Source organism: Enhydra lutris, unplaced genomic scaffold, assembly GCF_002288905.1.
Source record: "Enhydra lutris kenyoni isolate GAN:26980312 unplaced genomic scaffold, ASM228890v2 scaffoldscaffold80, whole genome shotgun sequence".
Taxonomy (NCBI): Eukaryota; Metazoa; Chordata; class Mammalia; order Carnivora; family Mustelidae; genus Enhydra; species Enhydra lutris.
The window spans coordinates 4460371-4484408 of NW_019154164.1; the positions used below are offsets into that span (position 1 = coordinate 4460371).

The 24038-nt window shown below is 43.8% G+C and overlaps 1 protein-coding gene across 6 annotated transcripts in view; it reads left to right on the forward strand.

Annotated features, from left to right (window-relative positions):
- The window catches only part of LOC111160958 (chordin like 1), a 116444-nt gene that overhangs the window by 78674 nt on the left and 13732 nt on the right, over positions 1 to 24038 (forward strand). For all 6 annotated transcript variants that reach the window (XM_022524360.1, XM_022524362.1, XM_022524365.1 and 3 more), the window contains exons 7-8: positions 14306 to 14373; positions 21159 to 21327. In XM_022524360.1, coding sequence (XP_022380068.1) covers positions 14306 to 14373; positions 21159 to 21327 — 237 coding nt within the window. The remainder of the gene's footprint in view (positions 1 to 14305; positions 14374 to 21158; positions 21328 to 24038) is intronic.

Here is a 24038-nt window from a genome sequence, read left to right on the forward strand (position 1 = left end):
AAAGAGAATCCTTTTACTTAAGAGACTTTACCACCATTTGCCAGAAAATCCTTGTGAATGCACCCCCTTCGGTGCAGCAAATTTGTGCAGTACCCTCTACAACCGTACATGGCATGCATAGCAGCAAAGATTGTTTCTTTGCTCTTATGGAGCTCAAATTCTACCAGAGAAGGCCAATCATAAACAAACAAATAAAAATTGGAACAATGTCAGTACTATGAAGAAAATAAAGGACTAAAATAGGAAATAAGATAGGAAATAAGGACAGCATTTAGATCAGGTGGTTGGGAAGGCCTCTCTGAGTGACATTTATGCTGAGACTTGGAAGATGGAAAAGAGCCATCCATGCAAAACTCCTGAAGGGAGAGCATTCCGGGCAGAAGAAAAGAAAATTCAGGGGCCTTACACAAGGAAGAGCTCAGAGCATTCGAGGCATCTGAGGATCTGTAGCTGGCCTGTAGTGATTGTAGTCAACCCTGGCTGGACATGAGGCTGGAGAAAGGAACTGGTCTCAGACCATATAGGACCTTCAAAGCTGTGGGCTGGAGTTTGTATTCAGTTTCTAAGTACCTTGGGAAGCCGCTGGAAAGTTATGAGCAGGGCATAACATGAACCAGTGGATGTCTTAAAAGACCTCATTGGCTATTGAATCTACACTTGATTAGAGGGAGGCAGCAAAGCAAGGGGAGAGGCCAGGAAGAAGGGGAGCTCAGTAGCCTGTCTTAATGTGAGAGGGCAGGTGCCTGTTTTGGGGACACAGTAGAGAATTGTGGTTCAGACAGGAGCCTCTGGAACCAGGCTGCCTTGGCTTTAAGCCCAGTCCTGCTACTTTCTAGCTGGATAATCATGAGCAGTGCGTTCAGCCTTTCTAACAATCTTTACAGGGAGAATGTTGTTAGTACCTACTTCCAAGTGCTTATGAGGTTTCAATGAGATCATGCAGGAAAATGACCTAGCACCATGTCTTGTATAGGGTGAGGACTCCAGAATAAGAAACAGACAAATCTGAAATATATTTAGGGCATTGCTTTTTGACCATGGGTGCTTATTGGAAATACCTTGATAGATTTATGTTCAGGCTGGGGGTGGAGGGTGAGGGAGGTGATTTCAATGTGCAGCCAAAGTTGAGAAGCACTGAGTTGGGGGTGGGGAATGATAGGATTTACTGAGAGAGGATTGGTAGATGACTCCAGTACACTACTGCTAGCTTCGTCTTGCAGAAAGATAGCCTTAACCATACTACATCTCTACTCAGAAGTCTTTGTGCTGGGGCACCTGGCTGACTCAGTTGCTAGAGCATATGACTCTTGATCTCGGGGTCATGAGTTCAATCCCCATGTTGGGATAGAGCTTACTTTAAAAAAAAAAAAAAGTATTTGTGCTGATACATACTGTACTTACTAAGGCCAGCCAGTTTTTTTTTTTTTTTCTTGAGAGAGAGAGAGTGTGTGAGCATGCAAGTGGGATAGGTGCGGGGAGGGGCAGAGGGGGAGAGAGAGGGAATCCTAAGCAGACTCCACGCTCAGTGTGGAGCCCAATGTGGAGCTTGATCTCATGACCCTGAGATCATGACCTGCGCTGAAATCAAGATTTGGGCACTCAACCGACTGAGCCACCTGGGCACCCTGCCAGTCACAGTTCTAAATACTTTATCGACATTAACTCATTTACTTCCATAATGACCCTGTGTGATGAGTATGATGAGTATTCCCATTTTATGGATGATGAAACTGAGGCAGAGAGAAGTTAATAGCCTTGTTCAAGGTTATGTAGCTAGTGAGTCCAGATGCCAGGCTCTTCCCCACTTTACTCTGCTGCTGAAAAGAATGGCTCCCTGTTGCCAGGGGTACACACCAACCCCTGCCTCAAGACAGTGAAGGCCTTCTATCCAGTAGCTTCAACTTAGCTTTCTAGGCCCACATTCTTTGATTCACACACCTTGGGTTCCACTCCCAGTGTCCCTGTGCTCTCTTGTCTTTGTGTCTTCACTCTACCCCCTCAAGATTTCTCCAACTGTAGTGTGCTTCAAAATCACCTGGAGAACTTTCAGATCCTCAGACAACAGTTGCATGATTCAGCAGCTTTGGGGTAGGGTCCTGGGATGTGCATGTCAGCAGGCCCCACTGTCCACTCAGAGGCTGGTGGTCCATAGATTCCTCTTTGAGAATCCATTCCTGAGACCAAATGGATGACTGGAGGCAGCCCTGAATAGTGGTTTCTGTTTGATTTTAGTGCACTTAAATTTAGCATATTAAAAGTCTGAATCCTGGAAGCAATAGAAAAGTAACAAATGTCACTCTCTGAATGGTCAGAGTATCTACTTCCAACCATTGGGCAACCAACTCTGAGACGAATGTGTGACAGCCATTTCATAGGAAGGAACTGGGAGGTCAAGAGAACAAAATGGCTGCCTATTTAAGAACTGTACATGTACAGATAGACCTTAGAGGAGAGAACATTGCCTCTTTCTGGAAAAGCCTTTCCCTTCCATCTCTGCCTTTGGAAATCCTACAGGTTTCTCAAGACATAGCTCAAACACTGCCTCCACAGATTCTGACACAGGCAGTCCTCTGGGTGCATTATGATAAATACTAGATGGAAGGCCTTTCTCTCTTCTCTGCCTTCCCTCTGCCATCCCTCATTTCTCCAGCCCAAATTCCTGTTTATCCTGCTAATCCGAAGACCAGCCCATCTGCCACTTCCTCCGGAAGCGTTTTGTTTTTTTTAATCCTGTAAGTTAGGAGTAAACCTTCTTCCTTTCCGAGACTCCTCAGTCTTTACTGGGTGCTGCTCCTGTAGCATTAATCACTTTGTTACCTTTTTTTTTTTTAATTTATTATGTATACCCATGTCTTACTCTCCACAGCAATTCTGAGCTCCTTAAGGCAGGAACTATTCCTGGTTCATCTTTTCTTCCCCCTCCCTGCTCTAGGTACAGAGTAAGCACTCTTTGAATGAATGCTTGCTAGCTTGGAAATACTGCCAAAGTTATAGTTTGAATTAGATACAACTAACATAAGATATTGTTCCTGTGTTTTCTGCCTCTGAATTACCAATAGACTGTGGTAGGGGTGGTACTTGCTGTCCATTGGTTCATGGCCAGTAGGAAATTACACGTTGTCATTTCTGATCTGCAACTGGTTTTTCCTCCCCCATTGCCCTTCAGGACACTGTAAGTAATACTTCTTCTAGGAAGAAATGAACTTGGGGCACCTGAGTGGCTCAGTTGGTTAAGCCTCTGCCTTCGGCTTAGGTCATGATCCCAGGGTCCTGGGATCGAGCCCCACATTGGACTCCCTGCTCAGCTGGAAGCCTTCTTCTCCCTCTCCCTCTGCCTGCTGCTCACTTTGCTTGCGTGTGCCTGCGCTCTCTCTCTCTCTCTCTGCCAAATAAATAAATAAAATCTTAAAAAAAAAAAGGAAGAAATGACCTTGTTCCGAGTACCAGTGTATGCTCATCCCTTTTCCTATGCTCTTTCCAGAGGTCCTCACAAGCCAATGTGGATTTAGCCACAGCCTGATTTGGTTTGTGCTCCAAGAAGACCCTGGATCTTTCTCTCCCGCTTTCTCAGTGTGTGCGTCTGTACACCAGTACAGCTATGACATTTAAGCCAGAAAAGATGGGTATTTTGTTCCTCATCTCCCTACCCATCTTTGCCCCAATGTCACTTGAGTCTGCTCCGAAGGTAAGAGAGTCTGTTCGGAGCCTAGGTGTTTGTAGTTGCTTGCATAATAATCCAGTTGCTATAATCCAGTTGTCGGGCTGAGGTTACTTTGTTTGGGGAAAAGGATACGGTAAGAAATCTAAACTGAAGAACAATTCGTAAGAGAAAGGAAACTGCCAAAAGACATGTTATTACCTCTGGGAGACATGTGTGGGGCAGCAGACATAGACCCTGAAGCCACAAGGACTCAGATTTGATGTTATGGAGCTCCAGCCTACTAGTGATGTTACCTTGGGCGATCTGCTTGTCCCCATCGAACTTTGTTTTTTTGCTTCTTTTCAGCCCTGAAAATGGAGATTATAATAAGTGTCACCCATGGAAAGGTTGTGAAAATTAACCGAGATGATGTGGAGACCTAGGGGAAAGTCTTATACAGACTTACTGCTTTATTTGAGACAATGATTATATTTCATATATAATATTATTGTATTTATTAACCCAGGGTAATATGATTGCACGCTCTCCTCTATGTCTGATAGTCTTGCCTTTTTTTCTTTACTTGATCTCCACACACAGCACTTCATTTCTCATCCCTCTTGTGTTAACAGATCCTGGGACTCGCCATCTTCTCAACACGACCCTTGTCACAGTTTAAATTTCTTTCCTTTTATGATGCCCTCAGAAGTGACACATAAAAGTGAGCTCCGACTGATCATGCACGGTCCCTTCACACACCTGCCAATTTGCAAAGTTCTTTCTCTGCGATCTCTCCTCCAGCTGAAATAAATCCTTCGCTTTCATCTTTCCCTGTGAAGGCTCAGTCCTCCGCTTTCATAAAACTGATGCTTTTCTCTCTGCCCCTAATTTCTTTACATCTTTCAGTTGTGTAGAATGTGATTGAATGTCCTTTGAAGTGCTAATTTTGGAAGCACCTCGTTATTTTTTTTCCTGCTGAAACGATGTTTTTACAAAGGTCTGTCTTGCATAAGCATATTACTCACACAGCAGGGAATGCAGACACCCTTCTCCCCTATGCTGACCACCCTAACTGCAGGAAAAATACTGCAGAAGAAATAACCTTTTGATTGCTGAGCTTGCAGACGTTCACATAAAGGGCCGCATGGAAACAGGCTCTCTGCACCTTCCCAGACACAGGTACATGTCTCTTTTCCTGGGTCATGTGGCAACGTTAGCCACAGGCTGGATCTCAACTCCAGCCTCAGGGATTTCGACCTGTCCTTGAGGCTTGAGTCAGGTCAAGAGGGCATTGACAGGGGGCATGTCCTTGCTGGAACTTGAGCAAATCTCATCTGGACTGGAAGTGGCATGCAAACAGCCACTGGAACCTGAAGGGAAACTTGATCAGAAGAAAAATCTTGTACGACTGCCACATTCTGGGCAGGCAGGCCTCAAACCCAAACCCACCCCCCTCCTGCTTCCTTCTACCACTTATCATTTCTGTTTCCTGTCTCCTGACTATCTTGCCAAAGCAAAGGGAAAGGCTACGTACTTGGACTCTAGACAAAGGAGAGGTTTTGGGGGGAGGTAGGCTTTTGGCTGTATTAAGAGCTAAACCTGATTAGACAGTGTACATACGTAGTATGTATGTGGCAGGCAGTGGTCTAAGCACTGATGTGTGTGATAACCTCATTTAATCCTCCCAACAAAGTTAGAACAATTATTAACCCAATTTTACAGATAAGGAGACTGAGGTAGGGAAGTTACGTGATTGGCCCAAGGATACGTGGCAGTGAGTGGCAGAGCTAGAATTTGAACCTTGTCAACCTGGCTCTAGAGTCCCAAACTCTTACACTTCCTGGTGGGAGCCATTCATGGGAACGCAACAAGGGACCTCTCCTAAGGCAAGGAGTAGAGGGGGAGAGAGAACATGCTTGACATGTTGGCACTTAATCCTAGAAGAGTAACCACACTGCCCAGCTCCTCCCATTATGGCCTCAGCCTACCCGCTCAGAACCAGCAGGGGACACCTTTGTCCCACTGCTCCCTATAGGCTGAAAAAGCAGAAATACCTACCTTCTTTCACCCTTCTTCACCCTTCTGGAACACCCACCAAGTACCCAGTGCTGTGTGGGTGCTGGAGATACAATGGTGAACGAAACGAACAGGGGACCTCGCCTAGCGGATTGTAGTGCAGAAGACACATTTATCAAATAGATAATATCAAATAATATCAAATATCAAGTAGATACAAAATGGCAACTGTGCCACGTGCTATAGAGAAAGGGGTTGGAAAAGCTAGTAATGAAGAGGGGTCGACCTTGTGAGGGAAGTGAAAGAAGACTCCTCGGACTGTCTCTCCAGCCTCAACACACACCACATTCCTTTTCACTGCCTGTGAGAGAGGAGGGACTCAAAGTTTAGGGACATAGCTAATGGCAGTCTCAAACTCCCAGGATCCTTGACTTCTGCTTTCCCCGTGAAACTGGCCACCTCAGGCTGTAGGAGTGCCTATAACTGTCCTTCCTCCATTGTACATGTGCATACTACTCTAGTCCAGGCTTTTCTTCTTACAGAACTACTTGGTCGTGTTGGTCAGTGCCCACCATGTCTTAGCACATTATCCAATGTCCGCAGATTGTTTTTAAAGGCACTTTATAAAGCAAGCTGACGCTCCCTGAACCTACTACTCATCCTTGTTTCTCTGACACCAACCCGCACACACCTTCTACTCCAGGCTGGCTATTCTCTTTTTCCTAAAATATGCCATGGTCCCTCCCACTTTCATTCCTGTTATGTGCCTCTCTTAGCTCTCACAAGCTTGGAATAGCTTCCCTCCACAAGCTTGGAATAGCTTCCTTCCTCTCTTCCTCAGATTTTGACCCTACCCATCTTTCAAGAGCCCAGCCTGAGTTGTACCCCTTCAAAGGAGCCTGACCCGATAACTCGAGTCCTCCTTGAGCTCCTTCTTAGACCACTGTCAGGACTTAGTCTGGTTTATAGAGTCCAACATTTAAATATTTTCTTATATTTTCCATTGTTTCATGGGTCTTGCTTCCTTAACTGGAAAAGGAACACCTTCTTCCTCCATGTCCCGTAGCACAGAGTTAAGCATTTCTTGTGGTTGATTTATTGAAAATAAAGAGCTAGAGCCATGAAAAGCTCTTGACAGCACTCCATGTGTAGTCCTAGCTATGGAGGCAAGAGAGATGACTAAGCTCCCAACATACTCAACCCAAGCTCATTTATCCAACACATTTGCAAAGAGCCAAAGGAGAAAACTGAATCTCATTTCATGAAATTGAGCTATTTCTATGAACTTCCACGAGGTAACTGAAAACGGAAACAACTGTTTAAAAGCAGTGTGTCAGTACTCAAGAGAAGTGCCATTGTACTTCTAAGACTCGTGATTTCTCTTTGCAATAAAACAGCAAAATTACACCTGCGATGCCATCTTGGCTGGAACGCAGAGATCATGAGGGAAGTGATGCACAAGGTAGTTCATTTTATTTTTAACATCATAAAAATCTACCCAAGTTTTCAAAGTTCTCAAAATCAAACAAAACTGGAGAAAATAACAGCACCTCCAAATATAGACACTCATGTATTGGTCTAGCGTTGTTTTTAGTTTGGTCCACATTTTCTGCAGAAACACTACCATCAGTGGGTCATAATGATAAGGAAGGAAATATCATTAATAAGACACATTTCTCAAAAAAAAAAAATGAACTCCATCGTTTATGGTTTTTGAGTTGCTGTGCTCCTCCCTAAACTTCAAACTGTGCTGAAACACTCTGATCTTTTCAGAGTGACAGAAGAGTTTGACCACTGTTAATGAGCCCTGTTCTTAGGTGAACCGTTCATGTTCATGAAGAAAGGATCATCTGAGAGATATCCCACCCTTGGCCTTCCTCTCTTCTTCTAAATCCCCACCAGGGGCTGTCTTTTTCCATGGAAACTTTCCAGCTTGTTTTTGTTCTCTCTCTCTCCCCTGTGCTCAGAATTCATCTTCACGTGCTTGCTGATACTCCCAGAACTCCCAACCTTGGTGGTCATTGTGCTCCTTCTGGGCATGTCTCTTATGTCTAATATGTTTCTTCATAGAATGCCCTTCAGACTGTGGATGAGACAGCATTGACTTTCATACTGAGTTTAAAAAATGAATAAACCCAGATCTTAACTGGCCGTGCGGAATAAATGCCCCCATCCTGTTCTGGGATTGGAGCATTTTTCATGTCTATAGGCGTCTGGTTCTACCGTAAAAATAAGGAATTCCCAGCGAGCACGTCAGAGCAAGTATTTCTTCACAGGTTAAAGTCACTCTTCCTTCAGCCTTGTCCTTCTAATTACTCCAGGGGGTGCCAAGACTGCCCAGAAACACTGCCTGTGTCCATTATTCTCATTGGAATAGTCTTCATGAGCCTAGACCCCAGTATTTCTAGAACTTAGTCTGAATTGTCAACTGACAGCATAAAGAGAGAAAAAAGAAATGTGAGCAAAAGGAGCTATGTTAGGCAGGGGAAGTCAGATTTCAATATTACCTACATTATAACTTTAAGAACTTACCAATTCCAAGTCTCCATAGCCCGGGCAAGCAGACAATGGATACCAAGATCCAGTTATTCCAGCAAATTACTGGAATGACTACATCCATTTACACCTTGGCTTTAGCCATTAAAACCAGCCCCATGTTCCCTACTCCCGCCAGACATCCAGGTCTTTTTTGGATATAAGGCCAGGTAGCTAATGCAGTATCTGTGGATAGAAGGACCTTAAACTGACTGCTTTCCATTCATTCCTAGGATGACCAGCAGTAAACGTTGCTAGATCTCTGAGCTTCCCTTCTCCATCCGCTTGTTATTTTTCCATGTATGGATGTGGTAGCTCAGGACTCTCTCTTTTTTTGGGGGGCGGGGAGGGGTACTTGGACTTTGACCACTCCACTTTAGGACCATAAAATTGCACTCTCTCCCAATGAAGCAGATATCTGTCCTCATTTTAAGCCAAGAAAAAATAAGGGATTTCGTTAAAACTCAAATGCCTCTTTGACAAAGAGGAAAATAAGGAGATGACTAGAAGAGAATCTTAGCCAGTTCAGAAGGAACGAGCTGAAAACATCCTTGTGGCCTTTTTTTTTTTCCCTGCATCCAAGATCCTGGCTTTCAAAATGGAATGATTTCGAAATGAAAGGATTCCCTTTCCTACGGGAAGGCATAAATGTTTTTGTTACTGCTGGGCTTCATTTGTTTGTTTAATCCAGAGCCTTTCCTTGATAGCTACCATGCATGCTCATTGAACTCCTTAAGTTGGGTTTTCCCCAGGGTTGAGCTACTCTTGAGGAGAAGGAGGAAGAAGCAGAGGGAAAGGATGGGAAGAAGAGGGGGAATAACACTTGGTGGGCCAGGCCCTGTTCTAAGCTCTTTGCGCACACTAATCCATTTCATCCCCACCACTCTCTGGGCTAGGTTGTATTGTCCCCATTTTAGCAATAAGGAAACTGAGGCTCAGAGAGGTTCATCATTTGCCCAAAGTCACACAGGCAAAAAGGGACAGAGCCAGGTTTTGGACCCAGGCAGTCTGGCTGGTGTGGGCTGTTCTCTTAGCCATGACTGTTCTGTTGCCTCTCAACTTGGGGATGTGGAGCAACTGTGGGGACTCTGAACTCTGAGGCTACTGGAAGGAGCAGACTTTGTAACAACTCTGCTCCCCAGGGCCGGATATGGTAACGCTTCCATTAGATTTATTGGGATGACTCAAAGACCCCATTTCTAACTATCAGCTTGGATCTCCATAGCTATTGAAAGAGCAGAGTGTGGCTTGTGGGTATCATCCAGCTAATAGCTTCTCTTTTGCCTCCCTCATGATTGGCTTTCATAAGCACTGGCCACTCCCATAATGCTCTTTTTAAAAAGTATGTATTTCTGACTTTCCTGGATAAATGCTTTTGTACTCCTCTTCAGATTTGGCTAGCTACTCTTGGCAGGAGTTCCCCCTTGTCTGTGTCTTGGTGTTTCTCAAGCAGATAGTTTGTTGAAAATGCTAAGAGCTTATATTGACAGCCCAAACAATAAAGTGCTTTATTTGACAGCAGAGTATTTTCTAGAACACATGACCATCTACAGAACACTGGAGGACTTCTTGTAGTACTATATATCGTTGTTAGCTGAAAGGTTTACCAGTGGGAAATCCTTTTACCAGAGTTCTTCAAAGCTTCACTCAAATTTCAGCATGCCTGCTCCCTCTCAACAGAATTTAGAGAATTAGATGTTTGGCAGAGGACCCCCATTGAGTCATCTGCTTCTACTCTGTCTTTCATCTCCAGCTTGGGTATTCTGTCCGGTCTATCAAGTGGTCCATCCCAGAACCTGGCACGTAGTAGGTGGAGATGTCACGATCACTTTCTTCCTCTCCACACTCTCCTGATTTCCCTCAAAAGCCCTTTAACTATTTGCCCTGATTCTGCTGATTTCGACGCGTTCCTCTGAAAGTATAGAGATCACTTTCCCTTGTCACAGGGATCATGTCCCCGCCCCGCCCTGGTCTCGGGGATTCATTTCATTGCCATGTGCCTTATGATTAGAGTGACTACATATCTTCCCATCCAAACCAAGACACTTTTGAAAGTGAAAGGGCCATCTTAGTAATTATCTCTGCCAGAAAAAGGCATGAAAGTGGGTTGTCCCAGATCCATCGGGACCTATAGGACATGTTATGTATGATGTTGTGTGTGGTTCAGATGTGACCACATGCTGGCGTAGTTTTGCTTTCTGAGGCTTATCTTCATGGGTTTCTAATAATCTCATTGTACACTTAGTCCTCTCGAGAGGACAGGGTTTACTTCTGTGACCTACTCAGGCTAACCAGAGATTAATGGAAGCAATGGGAGTTATAAACAGTCTGAATTGTAGCCCAGCTTTTGACCATTTTTCAAATGCTTGTTCTTCATTTCTTTCATTACCAGAAAGCCAAGCCATTTTAGCTCCATAGGGTACCACTCAGAATATAATTGAAGTTTGAATAAACAACACATGTGGCTTTTAAGGTTAAATGAATATTGTTTGACATACAGTACACTAGAGTTGTTTTTCATTTTGGTTTTAAAAATTGGTTAAAATTACATCTTGTTGCTTCTCGGAATTAACTAGAATCCATCTGTCTCCATTAGAATCAGTGTGGTTTTTTTTTTTGTTTTGTTTTGTTTTTGTTTTTTCTTTTCTTTCTTTCTTTCTTTTTTTTTTTTTTTTTAGATAAAGCCCTGGCTGAAAAAAAAGTTCCCTCTCACTCAAGACAATTTGCCCAGCGAATCAGGGAGAAAAAAAAAACAATAGAATAGGTTTTAGGGCACTGCTGCTAATTTTTTCTTTTGATGTATTTTGTCCCATAGATAAATCTGAGATATATCTAAACTATAGTACCTAAGATGCTAAACAGACAGACCTATTATCAGCAATCCAGACGGATTTGGCCCAGGTCACAGCTGAACAAAATGTGAATGCCAAAGAAGATTCTTCCAATTTAACTATGGTTCAAATAATAAAGAATGACTCCTTACATATAGAACACTCCAGCTTAGAGAACGCCATTTCGATGGCATCAGAAGCTCAGAGACAACCAAAATAGTAGTCATTTCTACTTGAGAGGATATGTACGGGAGTAATGGCTCCAGGAGCTTTTAACTGAAGTGAAATGATTTCAACTGAGGCATGCACGTGTGCCTGCAAATGCTTAGGTGTTGTGACACATTTCTCTGAACTTGGGTTACAGGACATTAGCCGTCTGCTCCCATGCCATCTGACCTCTCTGTTCACTTAATAGGGACTACTTGCTTCAGGGTTCTACCTGGACTCTAAGTATTTCAGGACACTATCTAAAAGCCCTTTCAAGACTCTAGGGCCTTAATGCAATAAATAGAACTTCTCAAAAGGTCATGCTAAGTAAACCTTCCATGTCAGTACCAACCATTAAATCTATATTTGTGAAGGACGTATTTGGTGACGAGAACTCTTCTCTCATTTTTCCTTTGTCATTTATTCTCTTTGGGCTACTTAGATTGGGCCCCAAAACACATTCCATGGCTTTTCCATTTTGTTCTGCCATTTGCTGGTGAATCTCTTCTGGTTTCCAGTCTTCTCTTGGGTCCCCTATTTTCATCTGGCTCATGACAAAGCTTGGACTCGCCACACTGCCAGTGAAAAGGGACGAAGTACATTTGAGTTCATCCCTATTCATTCAATTCAAGGGCAGTGCCATTTCCCAGCTGTTCAGAGTTGCAAGCCTAGCATCTTTTGATTAAAAAAAATATTTTTAAAGATTTATGTATTTACTTTAGAAAGAGAGAGAGAACAGGGAAGGGGCAGAAAGAAAGGGAGAGAGGATCCTCAAACAAACTCCCCTCTGAGCATGGAGCCCGACAGATGCAGGGCTCAATCCCCAGAACCTGAGCTGAAATCAAGAGTCAGACATTTAACCAACTGCACCACCCAGGTGTCCTCCCCTTCCCCCACCACCATAGCATCCTTTTACACTCTTTTCTCTTTTGCCATCCTCCTCTTTTATCAGATCTCCCATCAGGATCATATCATTGCCTTTTTATCTGAAGTAGTCTGATTTGCCCCTTCCCCATGATTTCAGAGATTCTCAGGGCCTGTCACATGTTACTATAAACAGCCTCCCAGATTCCAGTTGCCCCCCAGGTAGGAGACACTCCATCACCAAGAGAAGCTGCCACAAATCACCATCTTTTACTATAGGAACCTCTACATAAAAATTGGTTACAGGATAAAATGTGAATTCTTCGGCTTCTTTCTGAAGTCACACAGCAATTATTTACCACCTTTATTTACATCAACGACCAGTCTCCTCCCCTCCCTCTCTCCTTCCTTGCCTCCCTTTCCTCTTCACCCCTCCTCCTTTCTTTCCACCTTCCCCATTTCTCTTGTTTCACACCTGAACTCTCTAATCCAGCCACACCTTGCAGGCTGTCTTCAGTGTGTTCCTAGCCATTTCCAAAGCTCTGAGAGAACATGAGAGGGGGGAGGGCCAGAGGGAGAAGCAGACCCCTCACTGAGTGGGGATCCCAATGTGGGGCTCGATCTGGCAACTCCAGGATCATGACCTGAGCAGAAGGCAGATGCTTAGCTGACTGAGCCACCCAGGTGCCTCTCTCCCAAGTGCATCTTGATGATTCATAATTTTTTTTTCCATGAGATGATCTTTAAATCGTGAAGGGTTAAAGCCATAACATCATTATATATCACTACCTTATAACATTGCCATCAAAGGAATTTTGAGGTCTTTTGTAAGTCCTAAGAGCCAATGATATTACCTAATTTTCCCTCAGTACTACAATCTCCTTGAACCAGAAACATGTTACTATGTCCAAGTGGGTTTTGAAAGCTCATGGGGTAAATTCAAATAGAAAATTCTTCATGTTGATACTTTCTGATATTTCCTGCTATCTATCCTGTGAAATACATGTCTTAACTGATACTGAGAGTAAGACCCAGCTCTTCCCATCGATTCACTTGGTCATCAGTAACACAAGGTAATATCCTTGGAAATTGTCCTGTGGTTTGTGATCTTTAATTGGCTGAGGAATATCACTGTCTGTGGTATGTTGTTCTCAAGGCTAAAGGTAGGATCTTCCTCCCAAAAGAAGTTACTCTGGCAATGAGGCAATGATAAGTGTTCACTCTTCAGAGAATGGACACACAGACCCAGAAGAAGGTATCTCGGGCAAAAACAGAGGAGTACAACTTGGATATTGGTTAGGTAAACATTCCAGCCACCACCAGATTAACCTTAACTTTCAGACCAGGTCGTAACTTCTCAGAGACATCAGGGTGAATTTAACAAATTATGACAGACCAAATCCTTGAAATTCTCATTTTAGAAGGGTAGTTTAAACACAAGTTAAGTACGAACTGCAAGATACTGAACTGACACTGGAGTAAAGTAAGCAAAAGTGAGGCTGATGGCTATATCACAATGGAAAGTGATTATTTTCCCTTTTGTTTCCCAAATTTTGTACAGTGTGAATGGATGGGGTTCCTGGGTGGTTCAATTGGCTAAGTGACAGCCTTCAGCTCGGGTCATGATCCTGGGGTTCTGGGATCGAGTCCCACATCCGGCTCTCTGCTCAGTGGACAACATGCTTCTCCCTCTCCCTCTGCCCCTTCCTGTTGCTTGTGCTTGCTCCCTCTCTCTCTCTTTCTCTCTCTCTCTCAAATAAGTAAATAAAAATCTTAAAAAAATACAATTTTTAAAAAGTGACAACTTTCTTCAGAGTTGTTTTTGAAAATTGAGACAGATCCAGAGAGAAATCTTTCCAGGTCACTTTATAAAGGACAGCCATTTTTTTTTTCAGGAAGGAGAGAGGGACAGAGACAGAGAGAGATGGGGGAAGTGGCAGAGAGACAGACTCTTAAGCAAGCTTCATACCCAGCATGGAGCCTGATGCGGGGCTTGATCCCATGACCCTGGGATCATGACCTGAGCCAAAATCAAGAATCAGACCCCCAACCAACTGAGACACCAGGGTGCCCAGAAGGATGGCCATCTTAACTACATTTAAAATGTCTGGAGAAATTTGGGATCATAGAACCAAAAATGTGGCTAGGTCACAAGGGTTATGGTTTTCCCTTCTAAGTATGTATAACTCTGTCTTTATTTTGTAATAAACAGGGGATGGAGAATTGTCGTGGGAACATTCTGATGGTGATATCTTCCGGCAACCTGCCAACAGAGAAGCAGTAAGTGTGAATAGCTCAAATAATTCAACCCTCCCCAGCACCAGTCCAAACTTTCCTCTCTCCATGGCTATTATCCCAGCAACTCCATAAAAGGGCCCATTTCTAACACCACTGCTCTTTCCCTTTCCTCAGAAAATTAAACAGCATCATCACCAAACTCTAGCCATTTAAGTTCACTGTATAATTGGTAACTAGGGCCAAGACGTGAACACAAAGAAATCACAGCCCCAACCCTTAGGTACTCGCCGTCTAGATCCAAACTTGGTAGCCTTTCGGGATGGTTTGCCAAATCTCTGTCTTCTGGAAGGAAAGCAAGTGACTACCTCTGTCCTCAGTAGTGAGGACCTTCTGTGGGACTGTAAGGTAGGTCTGTCCATCTTTTTGGCAGAGGTACCATGATCGCTTCTCGGCCTTTTGGCTAAGGTCAAGTGTGACACAGGTACCATGGACATGTCTCCATAAAGCCTTTCCTAAGCCTTAGGCTCTCAGTCACACAGCTGCAAGAGAGAAAAGGAAGCAGGTCACATACTCCTTCTCCACCCTGCAGTATCTCATTTCCGTTGTCAGTGCTAACCTCGTAGAAAGCCTCTCTGTGTATACAACAGCATCTCTTGTCCCTGTGTATTTCAAAGTAATTGACAAAATGCCATCCTTTTCTCAAAAACATATGTCAAAATACAGCCATACCTCAAACTTCTTAAAATCTGAAAAGGAGATGTTCCATTTCAGGGAATCTATCATATAGAAGGATTTATGAAAGTGTACAAAATGTATGAAGGTGCTCATGGTACATACATGGACATTCATTGGACCCTGGTACCAAAAAAAAAATGTATAGGGTATTCAATGCAATATTATTTTCCTAAGAGCAAAACAAATGGAAGGAACCCAAACGTAAGCAATAGGGGCTTGGTTGAACACACCCAATCTGTGGGACACAGTGCTGTTGTTAAAAAGAATGCAGAACATTGAAGGGTACTCGAGTGGAGGGATCCCCAAGATATATTATGTAAACAAAGCAAGGTGCAAGATACAACTTCTACTATCATTTCTTTATGTAAAAATTGTAAGTGTGTGCGTGTGCATGAATGAATACTTATGGAAAGATCTGGAAGATCATATAACAACACATTACGAGTGGTAATCTCAGAGGGGTGGAAATGGGCAGGGGGAAAGAGAGAGCATGATTTTTTACTCTATCTGTTCTGTATCATTGGATGTTTTTCTTTAAAAAAAAAAGATTTTATTTATTTGAGAGAAAGAGCACAAGTGGGGTGAGGATCAGAGGGAGAAGCAGAGCCTGATGTGGGACTCAATCCTGGAACTCCAGGATCATGACCTGAGCTGAAAGCAGATGCTTAATGACTAAACCACCCAGGTACCTCCGTCGTATGTTTTTCAATGAGCATCGATTAATTTTGCAGTATATAACATTTAAATGTTTTTTTTTTAACTTGTGGAATTCGTTCTCAACAAGCATTGTGTAGAAGTCCAGAGCCTGAGCAATTATGGGGCAAACCCAAGGATAAGGAAGGTGTGAGGAAGGTGTTTTTGGGAACCTGATAAAATGGCCAATATAAACTTCCCAGTGTTGCTTCTGCCTTCTGTGCAAGTTGAAGCAGTATCTGTGTGCTTTCTTCTCTGGTCCTGTCATTTTGACACTGCTTCTGTTTCTCTACCTGTGGGTCAGGTAGAGAACAACACTATGGATATCTCAAAACAAGCAGCACTCCTGCAAGAAGGGGTGGGCTTCCCAGTTTGCAGGTTCATATGGATCCCGAGGATGGGTAAAGTAAGTGGTGGGGATTCAAGAGGGGATGAGTGCCAGGTGTTGTATGGAAGTGTGGAATCACTACATTGTACACCTGTAACTCATATGTCACTGTAGGTTCATTCACTGGAATTTGAATAAAAACATAAAAAAAATTTTAAGAAGCTTTTCTCCATCTACCTCTATCTGCTTTATAGGAAGTGAGATTCCTTCCAGATCCTAACAGATGATGCCAGTCTCCATCTTCTGTGTTGTGAATTTCCTCCATCTTCTGTGTTGTGAATTTCCTCCTTTAATCCACCCTCATTTTTTATTGTGGGAGGATGTTAAGAATGACTAAATTCGTGGCCACCAACCACATGCCATTCTCCCTGAATTTGGGTCTCAGACACCTTAAGCTGGGTGCTTGGACCCCAATGTTAAGTGTTGTGGCCAGCTCGGAGGTCCTGCTGGTAAGGCTATTAATGCGCCTTTCTTCTTGACTTCATTTTATGCTGCCTTTGTCAGCATTTATGCTACCTTTGTCCTTCCATCTCGTCCTTCTTCCAAAACTGCTGGAGATTGGGCTGAATTTAATCCCATACTTCCTGTAGCAAAAGAGGTCAGGTTCAGAATGCCTTGAAATAGTTATTGATTTTCAAAGGAATTGACCTATCTTTAGAAACAAACATTGGGGCCCGGTAGACCAAAATATCCATATGGTTCCACTTTATGATAAATAAATATTTTCCTTTGTTCCAAAAGGGGTAGATGTTGTGGGATGTGATCTGAATAATAAATAGTATCTATAGTAATAGAAAAATATGTACCTGGCACATAGTAGGCACCCAAGAAATACGTGTTAAAGGAAGGGATGTGGAAGGTGGAGTGAAATGTGTGTGAGGGGCTTCTCATGAATGTTAATGTGCTTTGGGAATTTGTCCCATATAAGAGAGAGGTGCTTCAAACTCATTGCTGCCTCTTGACCAGCCAAAAATTAGAAGGTGGGAGAACTCCTTCTGGATATCCTTTGCAGGCCCAACTGTCTGAATGGGATCAAAAAAGGAAACCTTAACGACACATTGCCAATTCGGTAGCCTGTCACTTTAATAGAGCATTCCTACTTACAGGGAACCATGGAAAACTTCAGTTCGATAGGAACACAGGTGATGGCTCTATTTCGGCAAGTGGGTTGAAAACCATCCATTTTACCAAGTTTTATGAAGTGTACACGAAGGAGAACCAGTGGCTCAATTATGGCTCCTTTGGAAAATCCTAAACTGGTTTCTGTTCGGTTTCCAGATCATAATTCACATTTACTGGTCCTGGTACCATGGGTGTGTGTGTGTGTGTGTGTGTGTGTGTGTGTGTGTGTGTGTTGTAGGGAGGGAGAAGTAGATGCAGGGTGGAAAGTCAAAACATGAAAGCAAACAGAATTTTGTTTTGGATGACAGCCAAACTCTGATTTTGTCCCCAAAAGATTACTCAGAGATTAACCATTAGAAAAGTGAAAGCTTTAAGGATAGAAACAATAGGAAACAGATAGAAATCCATGTCTCACTCACATTGTCAGAACAATGGTTTGGGAAGGAAACTGGCCCAAGTGTCTCCCAGACAGGAATGGTCCCAGGGGGCCAGTGATGAAGCTATAACAGGCTTATAGCCGTGTGAATTACCACACATTCTGAAGACATTTTTTAAAAGGTTTTATTTATTTGTTTGACAGAGGGAGAGTACAAGCAGGGGGGGGGCAGCCAAAGGCTGAGCCAGCAGCCCAATTCAGGGCTCGATCCCAGGACCCCAGGATCATGACCTGGGCTGAAGACAGGAACTTAAGCGACCTGGGTGCCTCTCTGAAGACATTTTTTAAATTAAACTTTTTATTTTGTGATAACTTTAGATTCACAGCCATGAAGTCACTTCGAAGACTTTTCCTGAACTGTCCTGTTTCCCTGTCTCTGCCAATATAACCCTTCACTCTTAGGACAAGTAAGGAAGAAATTCCTGGAGAACTTTCTGCAGTAATGGGGGTTGTCCAACCATCAGAAAAAAAGTGTGTGAGAACCACCTCAAAATCCTGAGAGAAGGGCGCCTGGCTAGTTCAGTTGGAGGAGCTTGTGACTCTTGATCTCTGGGTTGTGAGTTTGAGCCCCACGTTGTGTGTAGAAAGGTCTTCAGTAAGATAGATAGACAGACAGACAGACCAATCTTTAAAAAAAAAAAAAAGCCTGAGAGAATTATCAGCACTTCAAGTCAGGAAATCAAATAATGCCAAAATACAGAACAGAATAAAACAAAGCCTAGCTACATGGCCACTTCTACCTGACTAGACTTGACCTGCTCTCTCAAGCAGGCTCTTCACAGCTGAGTTTGAAGATAAGCTCCAGTTTGTTAATGTCTTTTTCTTTTTCTCCCTGAAAAAGGTCAGAATGGTCTCTGGTAAGCCTCTTCCGTTCCTTTGTTTAGGAGAACAACTTTAAAAGAGCCATTACCCTCAAATCCAGATCACACATTGCCTCCCCCACTCCCAGGTGAACACTGTAGTGGACTTTTTATCTTTTTTTAAAGATTTTATGTATTTATTTCACAGAGAGAAAAAGGGAGAGAGGGAAAGCACAAGGAGGGGCAGAGGGAGAGAGAGAAGCAGGCTCCCCACTGAGCGGAGAGCCCAATGCAGAGTTCAAACCCAGGACCCTGGGATCAGGACTCGAGCTGAAGGCAGATGCTTAACCAACTGAGCCACCCAGTCACTCCTGGACTTTGTTCTCTTCACAAACTTTTCTTTTTTAAGTTTTATTTCTTTGAGGTGGGGAGGGGCAGAAGTAGAAACTCTGAGCCACCCAGGCACCCTCGTCTTAGCAGACTTTAATATTTTCTTCAGAGCAGCTTTTAGCCAAATGTTTGCAGCCCGCTGAGCTTGACCACACATTCCCTCTCCCAATCTCTCCTTCCTTTTTTCCTCCTGTTCATCTTCCTCTCCACTCTGCCCACCCCCGTCCCTACTCCCCTGCCATCTCCAAAAACTCCATCTTCACTGTCACCCTAAATAAAACCCTGCTCCTCTCTGGCCTTGGTCTCTCTGTCTATAAAACAAAAGCCTTAAACAAGGTGAGATTCTGACAAACTATCAAAATGCTTGAGGGGTTTTGTTTGTTTGTTTGTTTGGGTTTTGAATCTTTTTTTTTCTGCCCTTACCCTATGTCCAGGGTCTCAGGCCTGGTACCAAAGAATAGCTTTTCACTTCATTCTCACCCTCATGAATCAGAGAACTTCTTGTACTTGCTGCTTATCCTGGGTCAGCGACCTTTTCTCTTGCAATTTCTAGCCGTTGAACTCCCTCCCCTTAGTATCACCGGTAGGACACCCACCAGCCAAACTGTCGTCTGTGTTCCTTTGGCAAAACTTTGCCAGACTCCAGAAAGGACAGAACAATCTGTAATGGTCTTTGTGGAATGTGAGTGAAAAGGACATATAAGCCATTGTGGGAATGAAAAATATTTTCACTGAGAATCCCATCTGTGTACATGATAATAAATTGATGCAAAGTCTTATTTGTGTGAGATTTTCTAGCGATGTGCCAGCATGGACTCTTCTTAGATTTAGAGAGTTATGTTCTTTTTCTCTTACTCCAGCTCCTGTTCTCTCTCCCCTTCTCCCACCAATGCCTCCCCCACCAATAGAATAATAATGATTCCCAAAGCTCAATTTGCAACATGTGTGTCCAAGATCCCCTGTCATTTCTAACACTGAATATAAGGATCTAACAACCTGCAAAAGATTTTTTAGTGGGTCACCCTTCCTTTACCCCAACAGTTGCCCCAAAAACACAATGTTATTTATTTGGCTTTTTGCTTTAGGGTCTAGTCTTCATTCATTCCAACTTCCTCTGCCTTCATGTTCCCTCAGCTCCTGGGAGATGGGTGGGTAAGAGCTTGGTGGGTTCATCATGTATCGAACCCTTACAGAGAGAGCAGTGGTTCTATAATTTAGACTACAGGACTCTAAACATTCATTAGGGACCACAGCATTCATTCATTCATTCATCCGATGAGTGTTTAATGAGCCCCTTGTACATGCTGGCCACTGTTTCGGGCTGGAGATCTAGCAGTGACAGCAAAACAAAACCCTCACCTCTGGCTAACATCCTAGTACTCTCATACACTGTCAGTTATTCTACAAAATGTCCAGGGTATCTGTACTCTGCCCTATGATCTCATGCCATTGGCTGCATTGAGAGTCTCAGTGCACTTTATCTGGACTATCCTGAGGTCTCATCTCTTCCTTTCCAATCCACCCTATACATGATTAGGGATCAATGTTTGGAAACACAGTTCTGATTATTTCCCTGCTTTACAAAAAAAAAACCCTCAAAGGCTTCCACACCTTCTCCTCTGTCACCTACTGAATAAAGTCCTCATCCCTTATTAACCTGTCATTTCAAGTGCTTCATGATCTGGCTGCAACCCACTTTTGGAATGTTATCCTTCAACTGTTCCCTTTTATGGACTCTATGTTCTCTGCTACATATTCTCAACTTGGAAATGGCTGCCTGGAATATTCCCCACCAATTCTTCCTGTAAAAAAAAATTCTGTCCACCCTTCATGGCCCAGGTCACAAACCCTCCCCAACCAGTTCTCTTTCTCTTCTTACTTTGCACAGCAATTGATACTTTTCCTGTGGCCTCTGTCCCACCTTGTGTTGCAGGCTAGTACCTTACTTATTACACATGAGATTCTTGGGGACAAGAAGAACACTTTATTTCCCTTTTATTGGCTGTTTGCTCCCCCCGAGGTTTGTCAATGATGCTCACCCAGTCTCCTGGACGGAGAGAGAGAAATCTCAGCATGTCGTCAAAACTACTCTTCCTTCATATCCTCATGTGGCTACTGGTGTGGGTGGACACATAGTTAATTTAGGATCAGAGCTCAGGTCATTGCTACAGTTCATGAAAGGGCTGCAGCCGTGTGTGTCAGTCCCTTCCTGCCTTTTGTCTGGTGGCTTTGGGGGACTGAGTTTGTCCTTGTCGTTTTACAGAGACATTCCTACCAACGTTCTCACTATGACTCTCCACCAAGCCGACAGGCTGGTGGTCTGCCCCGCTTTCCTGGGGCCAGAAGCCACCGAGGAGCTCTTATGGATTCCCAGCAAGCATCGGGCACCATCGTGCAGATTGTCATCAACAACAAACACAAGCACGGACAGGGTAAGGAGCACACTCCCTCTGTACCATATCCACAGCAGGATTTCCATGCCTTACCTCCACCTCCCCACCTCCCCTCTCCCCACCATCTATGGAGGGCTGGAACTAGAAAGGGCACTGTGTCCCAAGCATATCAGACAGTCACAAGAGCATCACTTATCATCAAGCCTCCAAGCGACTGTGGACAAGCGACTCCAAGAAACTGTCAGGATTTCCTTAAACACAGCCCGGAAGAGTTTAGTTTCTGCTTCCGGTGTATCTGTCTTTATTTAGATCGAAAGGCAAGAAAGCAGTGAACCTGACGTGGCCCCCAGCCTTTTTGCAGTTGCCCTAGGGGGTTGCAGGTCTTTGGGGGAAGTTGATTGGATCCTTAAAGGAAGGAGAGATTGTTTTCCCGTTAGGCACCCGATATTCACAGGTACTCAGCGCCAGACGCTTTGGAAGCTCTTAGCTCTGCACCTTAGAAATAGTGATTCTCATTCCTCAGGGTACCCGGGATTCTTCCCAGACCCCTTGCTAAAGATACGTATTCTCAGGCCCCACGCTTAGAAATTCTAATTCACATGAGGCGATTGACATTAGAAATGAGTAACCCAGTAAGAAATCCAGAGACATCCTGGCCAAGCACCAGAAGGACTGATCAAGTTAACATGGACATGCAGCCCCACTCAGCCGACCAGCTGGCTGAAACAGGCACCCACACATGTCCGTGGCCCCAGACCTTCCTGCGCAGAGCTCCCCGGCCTCCACCCCCACCCCAGTAGCGAGGGGTGGAGTGGGGAAGAGAAATTCAATCAAACAATTGACCGCTTCTTACTTTTTTAGGCATCATGTCAACCAGCCCTTCAGAGCAAGAGCTCAGCTGGTTCCCTTTTACGAAACCACAAACATGTTTTGTTTCCTTTAAAGGAGAAACAAATCAAAGCCAGTTCCCTGAACGGGTTAAAAGTAATAAATTATTAAACCAAATGATTGAATAACACGGGTGAAAAACAATCCGTTACAAAGAGCTCCTACTATAAATCTCAACAAAGCTGGTCAAACCAAAGCTGGCTGATCACATCTGTTATGAGTTAGATGTAAATTTCAGATTACAGATAAAAAACATTGAATCGCTTTTGAAACTAACAGGCTTAAAAGAAGAACATGCAAAATAAAACTCTTAATAAAAAATGGTGATATATTAGAAGAATTAGAAATATTTACTATCGATCTGGCTTTGATTTGAAATGTATTATTTTTAAATTCCAAGGCATTCCGATATGAATTTATGAAATGCGGGGGAGTAGGGGGTAAAGATGCAGTTTGATTGTCAATCCAAAATTGTCTCCAGTAGATTCCATTTACTCTGAAAGTATTTCAAAGCCTTAAAAAAAAAAAAAGAAAGAAACCTGTGGGGTAATGGACTTTGAAAATCCTAAATCCCATAATTTCCACAGGCCTCTTCATTTTAGGGCAGAGGCTCATCCCTTGATTTATTCTGTGTCCTACAAAAGGCCCAGCTGGTTTACATTTTTTCATTGCTCCCATTGATTTGGATGCAGTGGTTCTTTCCTGACCTTTCTATTATAGTTCACTGGAGAATCACTTGCGCCCACCCCCCACTCTCAATGCCCCAGCTGGATGATTTAAAATCATATCAAGAGTTCGTTGTTGGGGAGAAGGCTGCATTTCCCTCTAGAGCACTGACCTCCCACTCCTGCATCTTAGGGTGTAGGCTCTCACCTTGTCTAGATTGTTCCCTTAGTCGAAATGTTTAGGGGAGAGGGAAGCTGGTTATATAACACTGGAGGTCCTGCTTGTCCTTCTCCTTAGCTTTCCTGCTAACAGATGTGCTCCTCTGGGACGCATCTGCTTGGTCCCCTGCCTAAGTCAAAGAGGAGAAGTGATAGGACTCAGCTATTTTGAACTTGACTCCAGCAGACTATGTGCCTACCTTGATCACATTGTCTAGAAGGGAGGGTCACTGTCTTCCGTGGAGAGAGGAGGGGTGGGGACAGGAGAAAGAAAACACATCTGGCCTGCTGTCACATGATTCCATCCCCATCCCTGAGCCTCACAGTTCATGTGTCAACTCCCTGTCCTATCTCCGTGTAAGTTTGGGAGCTTCTCTTGTTTAGGTTCTCAGGTTCTTGGAAATCTTTGCATGGATTGACCTGCTAGAGTGCCTAGGATTCTAGCAGTACTTGCAAAGGACAGGAAAAGGCAGCCAACATCATCCATATTTCCAAATGTGACCCAGTGGACTTGATGAGAAAGAAATAGCCCAATGATTCATCCTTCTGAGGCCATTGTCTTGCGGCCAAATCAGTCAGTTCCTAGAAACGCCCCAAGTGGGGCTCTTTCTCCCAGCCTAGCCCCGCCTCAAGTGATACAACCCACACTAGAGATGTTGTTGATCGGGATGCCGACAGGTCTCCCTGGGTATAATGAGGTGATGGGAATAATGAGAAACACACCCAGTCCCAGTCATGGCTTAAAATCTCCAGAATGTCTCGGCACTTTCAAAAAGGGAGAGAACTTATTCTCAGCCCTCCCCGTTTAAGCCCAGTAGAGTTCTTATACTGGAGCCTATCTCCATGCCTTGCAGTGGGAGCCGGACAAGTTTTCGTTGGTTTGCATAGGAGGTTGTTCCTGTGGCCCCTTCCCTTCATCAGCCCCTCAGCCTACAGCTCTCCAAGGCACCTTAGAAAACATGGAGCCCGTGACTTCAC